The following is a 15,755-nucleotide window of genomic DNA, read 5'->3' as shown; positions in this document are numbered from 1 at the left end:
GTTGTAGCCATGTGACTAAGCTGGGGCCAATAGGAGATGAGTAGAAGCAATGTGCTCCCCTTCTGATCTTGGCATTAACATACCACATGTGCATTACTCCATCTTTTTTTTTCTCCTTCCCATAAGTTGGAATGAAGATATGGCAGAACTCTGATTTGACCTCATGCATGAGAATAAAACAATAGGGAATGGTGGAAAAATAAGACGAGAAGGAGCTGGGTTTTTTCCTGCATGACTTGGAGGACAGGCTCACCCACCAGCCTGGATTACTCATCTGTGTTCTCTTATGTGATGGAGAAATAAGCATGGAATCTTATGTAAGCCCTTGCATTCAGGGTGTGTTTGTTACAGCAGCTTTGCATGTATCATGTATTAATACACACACTTTTTTTAAATTGAAATGTATTGATTATATATATTTGTGGGGTATAGAGTTATATTTCAATATGTGTATACAATGTGTGATGATCCAATCAGGGTAAATAGCATATTCATCATTGTAAAACTTAATCATTTCTTTGTGATGAGGACATCTGATCTCCTCTCTTCTAGCAATTTGATAACATGCAGTAAATTATTGTTAATTATAGATGCCTAGTTCAACTGTATATCAATAGAACTTATTTTCCTATCTAGCTGTTTTGTGTCAATTAGCTCTCCCCCTTCCCTACCTCTAGTAACCACAGTGTTGCTCTCTCCTTCTGAAGGTTCAACTTATTTATTTATTTGTTTTTCAGCTCCCACATGAGTGAGGACATGCAGTATTTCTCTTTCTGTACCTGGCTTATTTCACTTAACATAATTTTCTCCAAGCTCATCTGCGTTGCTGCAGATGCTAGAATTTCATTCTTTTTTTTAATGGCTGAGTAGTATTCTGTTGTGTACATATACCACATTTTCTTCATCCAGTCATCTATTGTTGGACATTTGGGTTGGTTCTATATCTTGGCTATTGTAAATAGAACTGTGATGAACATGGGAGTACAGGAATCCCTTTGACATGATGATTTCCATCCCTTTGGGTATATACCCAGTAGAGGGACTGCTGGATCATATGGTAGACATATCTGTAGTTGTTTGAGAAACCCCCATACTGTTTTCCATTATGGCTGTACTAATTTACAATCCCACCAACAGTAATACACACATTTTGGAAAACTGTGGTCCTAACCAATTTTTCTAGAAGAGAGGTTAAAGCAAGTGTGTTGTGAGGGTTGTTTTGTGTATCGAAATCATGCCTGTGGACAAGCTCTGTAAACCTCCCTAGTGCTGTTTTCCTAAACATCCTATTCCTGGGATGGAAATCAAACCCCACCTCCCTCCCTGCACCCCCCGAGGTCTGGCTTCTCCCCACCTGTCTTGGTTGCACTGTAGATGTTCTCAATAGGAAACACGGAACCCAGACCATACAGCAGGACTTTGGCCAGGGCAGGAATTAGTTGAGTGGTGGTGACCAGCACGTTGACACAGTTGGGCCTGAGGACAAAGGAGACTAAGGGTCAGAATTCAGAGGTACAACAAGGCCAGGACTCCTCACCCTGCAGCATGAGCCTGGAGTTGGTGGGAATTCTGGTGGGGTGTGGAGATTCTGGCTAAATCATCTTCGGGTGGTAGGGCCCACAGATCTCCCAGCTATTCCTCTCTTTTAAGCCCGAAGCTCCTGACATTGAAATGTATGATTGGTGTAATACATTTCTTACTTAAAAAGCAAATGTTTATTGCAAGGGCCACACACTTAAATAGCTGCAGGAGCCTGTAGGCAATGTAAATGAGTGATACAGAACAAGTGCAGGACAACAAGTGGGGACCGGGTAAGCTGGAGAGCAAGTGCCAGTTCTCATCTTTTGAGAAAATCCAGAAGCCTGGAAACCTGCTGGGCCCTGATGAGTCTCTGAAGCTATTCGCTCAGCTATACTACAAGGTGTCCATTGTGCCCTGCACACCTAAGCTTTGACAAACATCTGGAAAGTGTGCAAGAATGTGGGGAATCTAATTCCCCCAAGTGTGGAAATGGAGGAGCCACCACAGTCTCCTGGGAGAAAGTTCAGTGGCACAAAGGAAAATGGGGCTCCCACTTGCCGGGAATTGATGAGGTTTAGTGCCTTCAGGGAGTGGGTCAGCCAGAGGTCTGTCAGAGCTTCCAGCTCGGCTCTGAGCTGTAGCCAGGTCTCTCTTTTGGGAGCTCCTATCAAGCCTGTGAACAAAGGAAATAAAGACGTGGTCACTATTTTAGAAAGGTCTGGGGCTAGCGTTAGGGAAGAGGATTCCAGCTACTGTTCCCTGAGGGTTCAAATTAGATGACACCCAAGGTCAACTTCAACCCAGCAGCCCCTCTAAATCTTATCCTGGGATTGACTGATTGATTGATCAGTCCATCCACTGACTGATCCATACATACATCCACCCATCCATTCACTTGTATATCCACCCACCCAATTATCCATCCATCCACAAACCCACCCATCCATCCATCCATCTGCCCATCTACCCACCAACCCATCTACCTATCCGTCCATCCATCCATCCATCCACCCACCCATCCACCCATCTTCCCATCTATCCACCCACCCATCTATCTGTCCATCCATCCATCCATCCATCCATCCAAGAATTCAGGAGCGCCTTCTACGAGGGCACTTCAAAAAGTTAATGAAAAGATTTGTATTGTCTTTAAATTCTATTTTTCCACAAATTTTTTGAAGTACCCTCATACGTGCTCGATATTGTCATAGGCGCTGAATACACAGAGATAAACTAAACGTGCAGATTATAGAGCTTATGCTGTTGTGGTGGGGGCAAAGAATTCATAAAACAAAAAAAAATAATGACTAACATTTACTGAGTACTTACTATGTGTGGAGCCCTGTATTTTTAACGTGACCTATTTCATTTCATTCTCACAGTGACCCTAGAGGTGGCCGCTATTTTTATTTCTATTTTTTAGGTGCAGAAACAGGCTTTGTGACTGACTGTCTTGCTCACCATGGGGACAGGCGTGGCACCCAGGCAGCTGATCTCCAGGACCCACTCTATAGATGTTTCTCTGCCTGACTGGCATTCTCTCAGCCTTCGATGCCCGTAAGATAAAGTTCAGACGCCACAGCATGATCCTGCCCCTTCTTAGTGGCCAATCTCATCTCTCTCTCTCTTTTTTTTTTTTTCCTCTTTTTGTCTTTTTTCCGTGACTGGCAACGGATCGCAACCCTCGGTGTTGCGCCCGCACCTCGCTCAGCCAGTGAGCGGCCGGTCTGTATGTGGGATCCGAACCCTCGGCGGGAGCGCCGCCACGCTTCCCAAGCGGTGCACTGTAGCAGTGCGCCACCGGGCCAGCCCCCCAATCTCATCTCTTGCTACTGCCCTGATGTCCTTTCCTTCCGGGCCCAGTGGCCTACTCTTTGTTCCTTGAAATGCCAAGGGTGTTCCTGCCTCAGGGCCTTCGCACACCTCTTTTTAGAACCTAGACCCCTCTCATGATCTCACCTCCCCTTTTGCCTGGCTAAATCCTTCACACTCTGCGTTTAGGCTTCATCTGAAATGTCATTTACTCTGGAAGGCCTACCTGATCCAGCCTGGAGGGACCAGATAGTTTATACTCTCCCAGCACACTGTGCCTCTTCTTCACAGCCCTCTCAGAACTATAATTTAAAATGCATCTGTGTGACTGTGTGTTTGGTGTCTGCCTCGGCCATTAGCCTGTTGGACAGGGACCAAGTCGGTCTTGTTCACCACCACAGCACCAGCCTCTGCAGCAGGGGCTGGCACGTGCTTGGTGCTGAGTCAATATTTGTTGAAGGAAAAATGAATTCACTGGAACAAATTCCTGCCTTGTGCCTGTGCTATTTAGACATCATCTTCTCCACATGCTCTGATACTGGACCTCAGCTGTCCATAATCCTCCCCGAGACCAGCAAGGCCCTGTGTGATATAGACACGCCGGCTGTTTCACCCCATCCCATACTGGCCTTTATCTTCCTGAAACACATCAGATGCCTGTGGTCTTAGGGATTCTTCATTTGCTGTTTGTGGTAGACACTGCTAGTTGCTTCCCAAGATCCATTCTTCTCTTTAGTAATTAATAAAAATATAAAAAAATCTTCTCATCAGTAACAAAACCCCTGATTTTTAGGTGGTTAAAAGGCTACATTCCTTGGCATCTATCAGAGCTAGGTGTGGTCATGTGACTAAATCATTGGCCGATGAGAAGTGGAAGTGTCATATGTGGCTTTTAGAAATTGTCAGAGAGGACGGAGGCCTGTACTTACTTGCGTCCTTCCTCCTTCCTGATGGCTGCGATATTATGGCTGGAGCCTGAGCAGCCTCTTTGAACCATGAGGTTGGAGCCATGGCCTGGGCATGGTGGAGCAACAAGATAGAGGGAGCCTGGGCTCCCAACACTGTGGAGTCCTTTGCCAGCTCTAGGATGCATACAGTGCTTGGATGTGAGAAAGAAAAAAATTTCTAGCTGGTTTAAACCATTGTTATTTTTTTGTCTTCTTTTGGGTACTTTTAAATTTACATATGCAGATGAATATAAGCCTAATAACAGGTTCTCCTTCTCTGCCTGTACTGGTCATTCCCCAACTCAAGGCATCTGGTTGTCATCATTTAGAAGAATGTCCTGCCACCCCACCCCAGGCTCTCCCTGCTGTATACTTCTCTTTTTATTTCCTTCTTATAGTTCTCTGAGTTTGAAGTTACTCGTTCACTGGTTTATAGCCTGTCTCCTCCACTTGTTGAGTAAACTCCTTGAGGATGGAGTCTTGTCCCTTTTATTTACTTATGTATCCACAGACCAAGCCCTTGACAATGAACACATGAATTAATGAATGAGGCTCCTTATTGCTCCACGAGTAAGGAGATTAGTCTATAAACTCCTTTTTTTTTAAAAAAAAGATGACCGGTAAGGGGATCTGACTTGGTGTTGTCAGCACCACGCTCTCCCAAGTGAGCTAACCGGCCATCCCTATATAGGGATCCGAACCCATGGCCTTGGTGTTATCAGCACCACACTCTCCCAGGTGAGCCATGGGCCGGCCTCTATAACTGTTTGAAAGCACATGGCCTCTGGTTTTCCTTTTTCTCTGGACCCTCCCCGCAGCCCCTTAGCGGGGGCCCTCAGTAACAATACAAACTCACAAGCACACAGCACTTTATAGTGTACAAAGGGCTTCCCCACGCGTGCAGCTTGCAAAGCTAGCTAGTCAGCCCTCTAACTTTGTTCCACACAGGAAGGGCACTTCACGTTGTGTGATCGCCCCTCCACTAGTCTCCTGCCTCCACGCTCAGCCTCCTTCCCACCTTTCCTAGTTAACAATGGCAGGACATAAAAGTGCTTCTTCACGTCAGGCACTGTTCTAAGCACTTCCCTGTGTGAATCTGCATTGTCCTGGCATTAACCCTACCAGCAGGATAGCATTGTGAGCCCCATTTTAGACACGAGGAAGCTGAGCACAGAGAGGTCGAATAACCTGCTCGGGGTCACACAGGAAGTGGTGGAGGAAAATCAGGCAAAGGCCTCTGAATCCAGCCACTGCTTCGCAGATGTTGACTTGTTCAGCATTTTCTCTTTTCATCCTGTAGTTTGCAGATGTCTCTCTTCTGAACGCACCTTCTAAAACCCCTGGGCTCCTGGGGTCTGTGGTGCCCCCAGGTTGCAGGCTGCGACCCTGCCCCTTGCTAGCTCTGTGATGCAGGAGCAGCTGAGGCGGGGAGTGTCTGGCATCCTGCCAGCTGTGGGCTCCTCGCTTGTTGACACTTTAGGTAATTTCCCCTCAGCTTATGAGAAAGCAAAGCAGCCTGACAAAGTCCTGGGCATCTCCTGGGCCTCAACGTGGATGGGGAGCAGGTGGCCTCCATTGGCCAAGTCCACCCCTGTCTCCCCTACCCAAGCACACCAGTTTCCCTCCTCTGTTGGTGCAGGGGTAGGTGAGCAAGCAGGGCTGGCCCTTCTGCAGTCGACAGACTTGCATGTGAGAGGCCACCCACCAAGTGTGGCCCCAAAGGGCAGAGGTGGTGGAGCCTGGGACTCTGCCGTGGCTCTTCCGCCTGGGCTGTGTAATGTGGGCAGGTTACTTAATCTCTCTGATCACAGTTTCCACTTTCATACACCATGGATGATAAAAGCATTTATCTCACAGGGATGTTGTGAGAAGTAAAGGAGCTATTACAAAACAGAGCCTGGCATAGAATAAGTGCTCAGTAAACATTAGCTGTTGCCAGCACTACACTCAGCACATGAGCTGCTTTAGGACTGCGGCCATGGACAAGACAGAAAATCTGTCCCAAAGAACTGATGGTCTAGCCAGGGAAAGCAGAAGACACAGGGGAAACCAGAAGACTCCCAAGCAAGACTGAAAGGAACTAGTGGTAAATGCTGGACAGAAAATCTGTCCCAAAGAACTGATGGTCTAGCCAGGGAAAGCAGAAGACACAGGGGAACCCAGAAGACTCCCAAGCAAGACTGAAAGGAACTAGTGGTAAATGCTGCCATTTATTGAGTACCTGCTGTATACCAGACACAGAGTTGTGCTTTTCGTATGCATTGACAATAAACCTCTCGATAACCTAGGGAAGCAGAATGATTTTTATTCCCATTTCATAGACCTAGAAGCTGACGGTCAATGAGATTATTCAGGTTGCCTAAAGCCACATAGCTAGAAAGTGGCAGAGCTGGGACTGGAAGCAGGTTCTGTCCAGTTTGAGAACTGGGACTCTCCTCTTTCTGGGAGTGTAGGGAGGAAGCCCTAGAAGCTTTGGGGCCAATGTGTATATAGCAGACACTCTGAGCCATCTGCTCAAACCTTCCCTTATGGGCTAGTAGCTGGTTCCAAGCATTGTGACAACCAGGAAGACCCCCAAATGCCTCCTTGAGTGGGAGCAGTGTCACCTCCCGTTAAGACCCCCTGGCCATAGAAAAGTCCAGGAATAGTGCTCTATGGCCTGGCCATTGCTGAGCCAACCCTGCCTCCAGCCCCTTCCAGACTTCTTGCTCAGTGTGATAAACATACACTGTCCTGCAGCTGAAGCGGTGGTTCTCATCTGGGCTGCACATCAGAACCCCCAGGGGTCTCTATGAATCTTGATGACCAGGCTGCAGCCAGACCAAGAAAACCAGAAACAGAAACTTCTCGGGTGGTTCCAAGACGAGCCAAGTTTGAGAACCAGCGACTTCTAGTGCTTCTTCGGCTTCAACACCTCCACACTCACCTGGGATCTGGTTAAATATGCAGATTCTGAGTCAGCTGCCTGGGACAGGGCCTGAGATGCTGCATTTCTAACCAGCCTGGGGGTGATGCTATGTGGCGGGTTCAGGGACCACAATCTGGGCAGGGAAGGAAGCCTTCGGTCCTCAAACTGCGGCCAGCATCAGAATGGCCCAGAGGGCTTGCTCAAACCCAGATTTCAGGCCCTACCCCCGAGTTTCAGATTTGACAGGTCTGAGCTGGGGCCAGTGCATCTGCATTTCTAACCAGTCCTCAGGGGCCGCAGCTGCTGCTGGCCTGAGGACCACGTTCTGAGAGCCTCTGGCTGTGGGGAAGGGAACTCAGTCCCATGTCCCCCCACCGTGGCAGGCGGCGTAAACCTGGACATGACGTGTCTTCTATTCCTCAGCTTCCTCGCCCTCAGAGTGAGGTGATACAACACCAGCACCCATTCTGGAGGGTGTCATGAGGATCGCGTTCCATGAGCTGGTGTCTAGAGCCTCTCGGAAGAGCGCTGGCACCAGCAGGTGCGACCTGAGCAGCAGTGCCCTCCCTCAGCCGGGGACCCGGGGGTGCCCTCCCCGGCCACTCACCGCCCACGTTGTTCCTGTAGGTGTTGTACATCTCCTTCACGCGCCGGTAGCGGAAGGCCAGCTTCCTCATCCAGTCCACGCCGCCGTGGACGCCTGAGCCCAGGCACAGGTTGGCTCCTGGGGCCGAACCGTGGAACCCGTCGGCGGAGAAGTTGTAGGTGCTGCGGAGAGGACGGGGAGGGGACAGTGTTAATGCGGGAGCTGCGGCCATGCGTGGGCCTCAGGGTGTCCACAGGGGGCTGTGGACGTGCATGTGGGGAGGAGCAGGACCATGGCTTTCATGAGCGTCCCATAGAAGGGCGGTGGCTTTTCCTCTTGCCTAATCAGCACGCGTTTTCCTCGCTTTTGGCATCCAATAGCATCTTTAGTTTCCTTTGGGGAACTATGGCTGCCCCTGCACGCAGTGGCCAAGCCAGGGAAAGCCCGTCCTCCTTTCCCTTTAGAATTTGAAGCTGAGGGCCGGCCCGTGGCTCACTTGGGTGAGCGTGTTGCTGACAACACCAAGTCAAGGGTTAAGATCCCCTTACCGGTCATCCTTTTAAAAAAAAAAAAAGAATTTGAAGCTGAAAGGGAATGCCACAAAAACGGTTGGAGTTGGTTCATCTTGACGGAAGAGTCCAGAAGAAAACGTCAGTTAGTTCCTGCTGCTTTGATCCCCAAATCTGCCCTGGTTCACACCCCTTCTAAGGCCTGGCTGCTCACTCTTTCTTCCATTCTCTGCACAACTCCATGTCCTTCCACAGAAATTTCCTATTTTAATTTTACTTTTATGTGTTAAATTAGGCAGAGTCAGTTACCCCATCGACTGGTGCTTTGCAGGTATAAACCTTGACCTTGAAAGAAGCATGTTAGGATAAGTAGTTCTACCCGTGGACTGGGACGTTTCAGAGGTGACACAATGTTAATGACAAAAATGGCAGCTGGGAGAAGGGGAAAGAGGAGGCGATTCATCTCCAACAGCAGGTGGAATTTGAGGATGGAAAAAAGAAATGCTCAGTTCTCCGGGGATGCCATTTTCCTTCCTTCTACCATTAGCTCTGCAGGTTTAGCAAAACCACAGGGGTCACACGTGCTATGACAGTTATGATGTAATGCCACGAGGAAAACCTGGGCGTGGCCAGGTGTGTATGTACAGTGTGACCAACAGCCTCTAGGACAAACGGGAAGGTCTCTTCTGAGAAAAAAAGGGGTGGAAATCACGTCAGCATGGCGCCTGGGCTGTCTCAGGGTGTGGGTTTGGCTGATTTTTTTTTCTCTTCATATTATTTTGTTGTTTCTGCATTTTCTCTAATGAGTTGAAGAGCAGAATGAGAAAAAATTTATTTGTTGAAAAGATGAGACCCAAGAGGAATGAAATAACAGTTGGAAATCGTGTCTTAAGTACCTCCAGAGTGATGGCCCTGCTGCGGCCGACAGGAGGGAGTTTCCCGAGGGCGCAGCATCGGGTCTTTCCCCCCGTGGAGGGTGAGACGTGATGAGCACCAGGACACAGTGGAATGGGACCTGGTGCCCGTCACCCACCATTCTGCAGCTGGGCTCAGCCTTACTCCGAGAAGAGCCCAGGCCTCGCTGCCTGGATAGAAAACTCTTCCCAGGAAGAGGCTTTGGTGGTGACAGCAAAAACCCCTACCGAATCCAGAGAAATGCCTTGAGTGGTGTCATGAGCTCAACTGCACATTTCACCTTGGGGGCTCCCTGGGGCAGGCCAGCCAGGTGGACCCTGGCCCTTATGACTCAATCCCAAAGGCCTCAGATGTAGGCCCCGGTGTTCTGTCCAGAGCAGGCTGTATGGACAGTCACAGAGAAACACCGACAGGGCTGCAGAAGTTGTTCTTCAGGTGTCTTTAAATTCTTGCCCATTACTGGACCACAGAGCCTGCTGTTCAGGGAATACGTGTGTGCATATGTATATATGTACATATGTGTATACATGCATGTGTGCACGCACGTATGATGTGTATTTATGGATAAGTGTGTGCACGTGCATGTGTGTGCACGTGCATGTGTCTATGTGCATATATGTGTGTATATGCGTGTACATACGTAGTATAATGTATATATGGATGTGTGTGCCTATGTATATACATGTGCAAGTATGTATATGTATATATGTATATATGAGTGTATATATGTGTGTATACATGTCTGTATATAAATATTCGTATATATGTGTATATATGAGTGAGTGTAAATATGTATCTATGTGTGTATCTATTTGTGTATATATATATATACATACATATGTATATAGGCACAAATCTATATGTGTATGTATACATATAACCCTATAATAATTATTTTAAAATTTTAATTTATTTTTTTCATTGTACATGTTTATGGGGTACAGTTTGCTGTTTCAATACATGCATATATTGTTTAATGATCTAATCAGAATAGTTAGCATATCTTTCATCTAAATATTTATCATTTCTTTGTGGTTATAACATTCAAAATCCAGTTTTCTGGCTATCTTGAAATATATAATACAATATCATTGGCTATTATCACCCTAGAGCTCCAGAACTTATTCTGCCTGTCTAACTGTAACTATGTGACTTTGTACCAGTCTACCAACCTTTCCCTGGTCCCCCCGCCTCCTTCCCTTTCCCTCTACTCTCTATTTCTCTTTTTATTTTTCTTAATTGACCCATGATAATCGTATATATTTATGGAGTACAATATGACATTTAGGTGCATTCATACTGTGTGCAGTGATCATGTCAGTGTGGTAGTGCATCCATTTAATCCATAATTAATTTGGACTAGCACAATTATATTGCAGATCATTGCCTACTGTGATGGGACATTTCTGAAAACAGAAAAGTCTATAGATTTCAAGTGACACAGAGCTTTCAGTAAAACTTCAACTATTATAAAATTAGGTTCCTTTCAAGAATACTATAGTGAATTTTTCTGCAGATACTCTGATGTTTCCTATCAGTCAAAAATACTTCAATTGTTATTCATATGGAAGATGTCAAGGGTGCCAGTTTGTTAAAGGTTAAAATTGGAAACCATCTTTTTTTCCTGACTCAGTTTTGTCGTTTCTTCATTTTTTAGTGTATGGGAGTCAGGAAACAGCGTGGTGTAGATTCCTCTTGACCTTGCTTGACTTTGGCCTCCTACTTGGCTGTGCAAGGGGTGTTAATATGTGCTGCTGAAGTTTACTTTACCAACCAAGGACAAGCAGGAGAGGGACCAGAACCTGGAGGGAGATGCTCCAAAGGAGAAGCTGAAGGCACAATCTTGGTTTCAGAAGAATGTCAAATAGGTTAAAAAGACAACATTCTGGGACAACCTCTGAATGGGGTGCTCCATCTCACTTGGTGCTGTCTGCAGTTTCCCCAGTGTCAGAAGTTGCTGCCAGCTGAAGACACACTCAGAACAGTCAAGGTGCCCTTGGATGGAGCCAGAAAGGCTTTGTACGTTTTCCTAAATCATCCAGGTCATCAAGTTGTCTTCCAGGGTAACTGAAGCCCGTGTGGATATGTGGGGCATGGGGCGTGGGAATGGAAGTTGAGGAGTGTGTGAGACGGAGTGGGAGAGAACGTGCATTAACCTGTGTCACTTTGCATGGACATTTGTGCGAGTGTGAGTGTATATAAAATCGGGGACACAAGGAAGTCACAATGCGAGAAAGTAGTTAGTTCGAGATGTTGGGAATATGGGTCATCATAGTTTTTCTTCTCTGCTGTTTATAGAATTATTCAAAATTTTAAAAAGACCCATAGAGAATATATGCCTGTTCCAATAACTTGTTTGCACAAATGCTTCCCTTTCCCCACAAGAGATGCCAATGGGCTTATCACGCAGACGTGCTGCTCAGCTCGCCCCTTGGGTGGTGAGCAGGGGCGAAGGAGAAATGAAATACATACAGCTAGTAAAAGGGGGCAGACGTCTAATCGCAGGTGTAGACAGCCATTTATCAGGGACTCAGTCTGTGCTGAGCACTTTTCCAGCACATTCTTACCCCAATGACAAAGGGGCCATGGCTTTATCCCATCGCAGACCCTTGGCTCCAGAATCCACACTTTTCACCGCCATACAGTCCTTCTGTCCAGTGTAAGAGTTCTCATTTTACTAGCTGATTTATTCTTGAAAAAGTGCATACTGACTATAAACTCAGAGGATACCCTGGGGAGATGCCTGGATGTTCTGTCAAGAAAGGGAGGCCCCCCGTGGAGGGCAGGAAGAGGTGTCCAGGATGGACAGAGGCACTGGGCCCTGGAGCTGGGCCCTGGAGCTGGGCTGCCTGGATCTGAATCCTGCCTTCCCTACTTGCAGCTGTGTGAGTTTGGGCAGGTTGCTTAACCTCTGTGTGCCTCACATTCCCCAGCAGTAAAATGGGAATGATGGTAAGAGCCTCTGCCTCCTGGGGCTACTGTGAAGTGCACGTGAAGGGTTTGGGACGGCACACGGCACAGAATAAGGGCTCCATGAAGGCCAACTCTTACTGCTCACTGAACAAAACAAAGCAGAACAGGGCATCTGATGCCTGGCGCCTAACATACGGTAGGTTCTCAATAGACAGTTCTTGAACTAATTAAGTGGGGAATTTGGTTGCTAGGGGAGAAAACACTCTTGGACCGTGGGTTCTTGAAGAATTCTCGGAAGAATACTCAGAGGACTATTGCTCTCAATTCCAAGCCTGCTAGCCATGGGAGGGGGGAAACTTCATAAAAGTGGAGGAACCCCGGTCGCTCATCATCTTAAAAGGGAGAGCAGGTCCCAACGATGACTGCATGGAAAGGACACATTAACCTTGATGTGGGGTTTATTGACTCCATAAATTGAGAAGCCCTGGCTGGCTCTGGGGCCTGGAAGGGATGTTCTGAATGGCTAATTAAAATGAAGTGGGCCTCTGCCCACCTGTCACTTCTGACTGTGCCGGGCTTTGAAAAGACTTGCAGGGCTCAGCAACAGAGACTTTGATTTCTGTTTTTGGAGTAAGTTAGGAGACACCTTGGAAGCAAGAACTAAGTGAAGTTACAATGACTGGTCTCTTAACCAAAACATTATTTGGTCTAATAATATTTTTGATAGGTCTAGAGGTGTTGAATTGTGACAGTTTTGGATAAGCACAGATTAACTACGGTTCCATTTTTTTTTTTTTTTTTTAAAGATGACCGGTAAGGGGATCTTAACCCTTGACTTGGTGTTGTCAGCACCACGCTCAGCCAGTGAGCGAACCGGCCATCCCTATGTGGGATCCGAACCCGTGGCCTTGGTGTTATCAGCACCGCACTCTCCCGAGTGAGCCACGGGCCGGCCCTACGGGTCCATTTTTATAAAGTTTTCTCAGGGGCAGGCTTGGAACATTCCAGTCACATTCCTCTGAAAGCTGTCTTCTTTTGGGCAGTTGGGTACCTGCTCTCTGGAAAATGTCCCCAGTTTTTCCCTAGAAAACAGGCGCACCACTTATTCTTTCAAGAAACATTTTTTTTTAGTATCTTCTATATCAATTTTTATATGAAACAATAGATGTATGCTAATGAATACAATCACACCTTTGAAAAATGTATACCAAATTCTTAATGGTAGTGATTTTGGAAGGCGAGGTCAGGGGTGGTGTTTGAATTTTTACAATATGCATGTATTACTTTAGTAAACAGGGGAAAAAAACCCTGGTGAGATAAACACAAGCAGAATTCAGTGATTTCAGGTGATGTGGAAGAGGTTGCAGGGTGGGGAGGTGGGGTTGTGATTTATGAGTTCAAAGAGACACACATCCCAGTTCTGGCAGGAGGCGGGCACGGCTTCTCCTGATAACCAGCCCTCCCCTCCTGCCCCACATTCTAGTGACAGATGACCTTGATAATCAACCAGTAAATCAAAGAGCATTTTTGACACCCCAAATTCCCACCTTAAATCTTGGCCATTGTCATCTGATGAGACGTCATCGACGTGGATCTGGTCACAATCCTATGGACAATTTGACAAGAAGAGGAAAAGAGAAAGAAATGTGACCGGTTAGTCTGATGTAGCCTTTAAGAGCTGGCTCATAAGCTGAGGGGTGGCATGAGCACTGGACTGGGAGTCAGCAGTTTGGGTTCTAGTCTGGGCTTTGCCACTAAAGGCTAGATGTCCTTGGGTTAAGTCTCATCCCCTCTTTTGCTTTGGTTTCCTTAAGAATGAGCAGTTTGGCTATAAGGAGGGGTGACCATATAATTTATCATCCAAACTGAGATAGTTTTGCAAGTAGAAGGGGATGCTATTAATATAACATTGGGGGGAACAGGTGCAAACTGGGATGCCAGGTACGCCAGGACAGATGGTCACCCTAGCTATAAGGTGGAAGCCTTTGCCTTGCTCAAGGTGATTCCTCTGCTTGGAATCTCTTTTGCCTGCATCTGCGTAGTGAGCCCTGTATTCTTCAAGTGTCAGCTTCTGGAGATGCACCTCCTGTGTCCTACGATCTGTGATCATCACTTACTGAGCACTTACATGTGCCAGGCACCATCCTAAGGGCTTGCGATTCAATGAACTCCAATCACATGCTGTTTTCCACTATCCATAAACCTCCTGGTTTTCTTTGGGGAAACACCTCTCTCTGTGGTTGGGTTTGATGAAGGAAGGCACATGACCCAGGCTCGACCAATTGGAGGGACCCAGGTTCCCTCTGGCCACCATGATTGCTTCAGGGATGAGCGTGTGGTCTAAGGTGGGCCAATGAGATTCAGCCCTGGGACTTGGGCTGGGACTTTTGGGAAGGAGGCGCTCTCCTTTCCCTGGGGCTGCTGAATGGTGGGGTTAAGTGTGGAGCTGCTGAGGAAAGTGGGTCTGAGAGCTGGAGAGAGGGATGCGGTCCCAATCACATAATACCCTTTAGATCTAGTCTCAGCTGAAGCTAGTCCATCCCTGACTGTGGTGGGCTGAATAATGGACCCCCAAAGATATTCAAGTCCTAATCCTTAGATCCTATGAATATGTTACTTTAAATGGCAAAAGGGACTTTGCAGTTGTAATTCAGTTAAAGATCTTGAGGTGGGGAGTTTATGCTTGATCATCAGGGTGTGCCCTAAATGTAATCACAAGGATCTTGTAAGAGAGAGGCAGAGAGAGATTTGACTATAGAGAAAAGAAGGTGATTGGAGTGATGTGCTTAGGTCAAGGAAGGGGCCACAAGCCAAAAAACACAGGTGGCATTAGAATCCAAAAAAGGCAAAGAAACAGATTCTCCTCTCAGAGCCTCCAGACAAAATGAGCCTTGCTGATACCTTCAGTCCAGTGAAATTGACATGGGCTTCTGACCACCAGGACTGTTAAGAGGATGCATTTGTGTTGTTTTAAGCCACTAAGTGTGTGGCAATTTGTTACAGCAGCCCTAGGAAATTAATACTCTGGCTTTTCAGTTTCAGCTAGTGGAGTTGGGTTTCTGTCACTTTGCAGCCAAGAGTCACGAGGGATGCAACACCCCCCACAGAACCTGCACATGACCCACATCGCTGCTGCCAACTCTTCCTCCATCCTGAAGTACATTCGGATGATATGTTGATAAGGCAAAAACCGTGAGTGGCTGTGCCAGTCCCTGCAGTACTGGTTAAGGGCTCAGGCTCCGGGATCTGATTGCCTGGGTTGGGATCCGTCCGCCTGGGTTTGGATCCTGAATCCATCCACTTCCCCCTGTGTGGTCTTGAGCAAGAGGCAGAACCACGTGAACCTCAAAGGTCTGACTGATAAACAGAGAATATAAGAAACTCTACTTCACAGGGTTAAGGTGAGAAGTGAGATGCTGCATTTAAAGCACCTAGTACAGTGCCTGGCACACAGTAGGTGCTGCATAAATGTTAGCTTTTATTATTATGTTAAGATTTTAGACATTTTCTTTTCTTTTTTTTTTTTTTTTCTCCTTTTTGTCTTTTTTCGTGTCCGGCAACGGATCACAACCCTCAGTGTCGCGCCCATACCGGGCTGGGACCGGCAACGGGATCACAACCCTCAGTGTTGCACCTGCACCTCG

The 15,755-nt window shown here is 47.1% G+C and overlaps 1 protein-coding gene across 3 annotated transcripts in view; it reads right to left on the bottom strand.

Annotated features, from left to right (window-relative positions):
• The window catches only part of EYA2 (EYA transcriptional coactivator and phosphatase 2), a 200,996-nt gene that overhangs the window by 9,497 nt on the left and 175,744 nt on the right, over positions 1 to 15,755 (bottom strand). For 2 of the 3 annotated variants that reach the window (XM_008572544.1, XM_008572546.1), the window contains 4 exons: positions 13,659 to 13,717; positions 7,796 to 7,956; positions 2,080 to 2,194; positions 1,355 to 1,476 (listed from right to left, as the gene is read on the bottom strand). In XM_008572544.1, coding sequence (XP_008570766.1) covers positions 1,355 to 1,476; positions 2,080 to 2,194; positions 7,796 to 7,956; positions 13,659 to 13,717 — 457 coding nt within the window. The remainder of the gene's footprint in view (positions 1 to 1,354; positions 1,477 to 2,079; positions 2,195 to 7,795; positions 7,957 to 13,658; positions 13,718 to 15,755) is intronic. The other variant, XM_008572547.1, reaches the window with a different exon arrangement.

This window comes from Galeopterus variegatus, unplaced genomic scaffold (genome assembly GCF_000696425.1).
Source record: "Galeopterus variegatus unplaced genomic scaffold, G_variegatus-3.0.2 Scaffold805, whole genome shotgun sequence".
NCBI lineage: Eukaryota > Metazoa > Chordata > Mammalia > Dermoptera > Cynocephalidae > Galeopterus > Galeopterus variegatus.
Note: the sequence above shows the minus strand (reverse complement) of the source record. Positions and strands in the feature narration are given on the sequence as shown.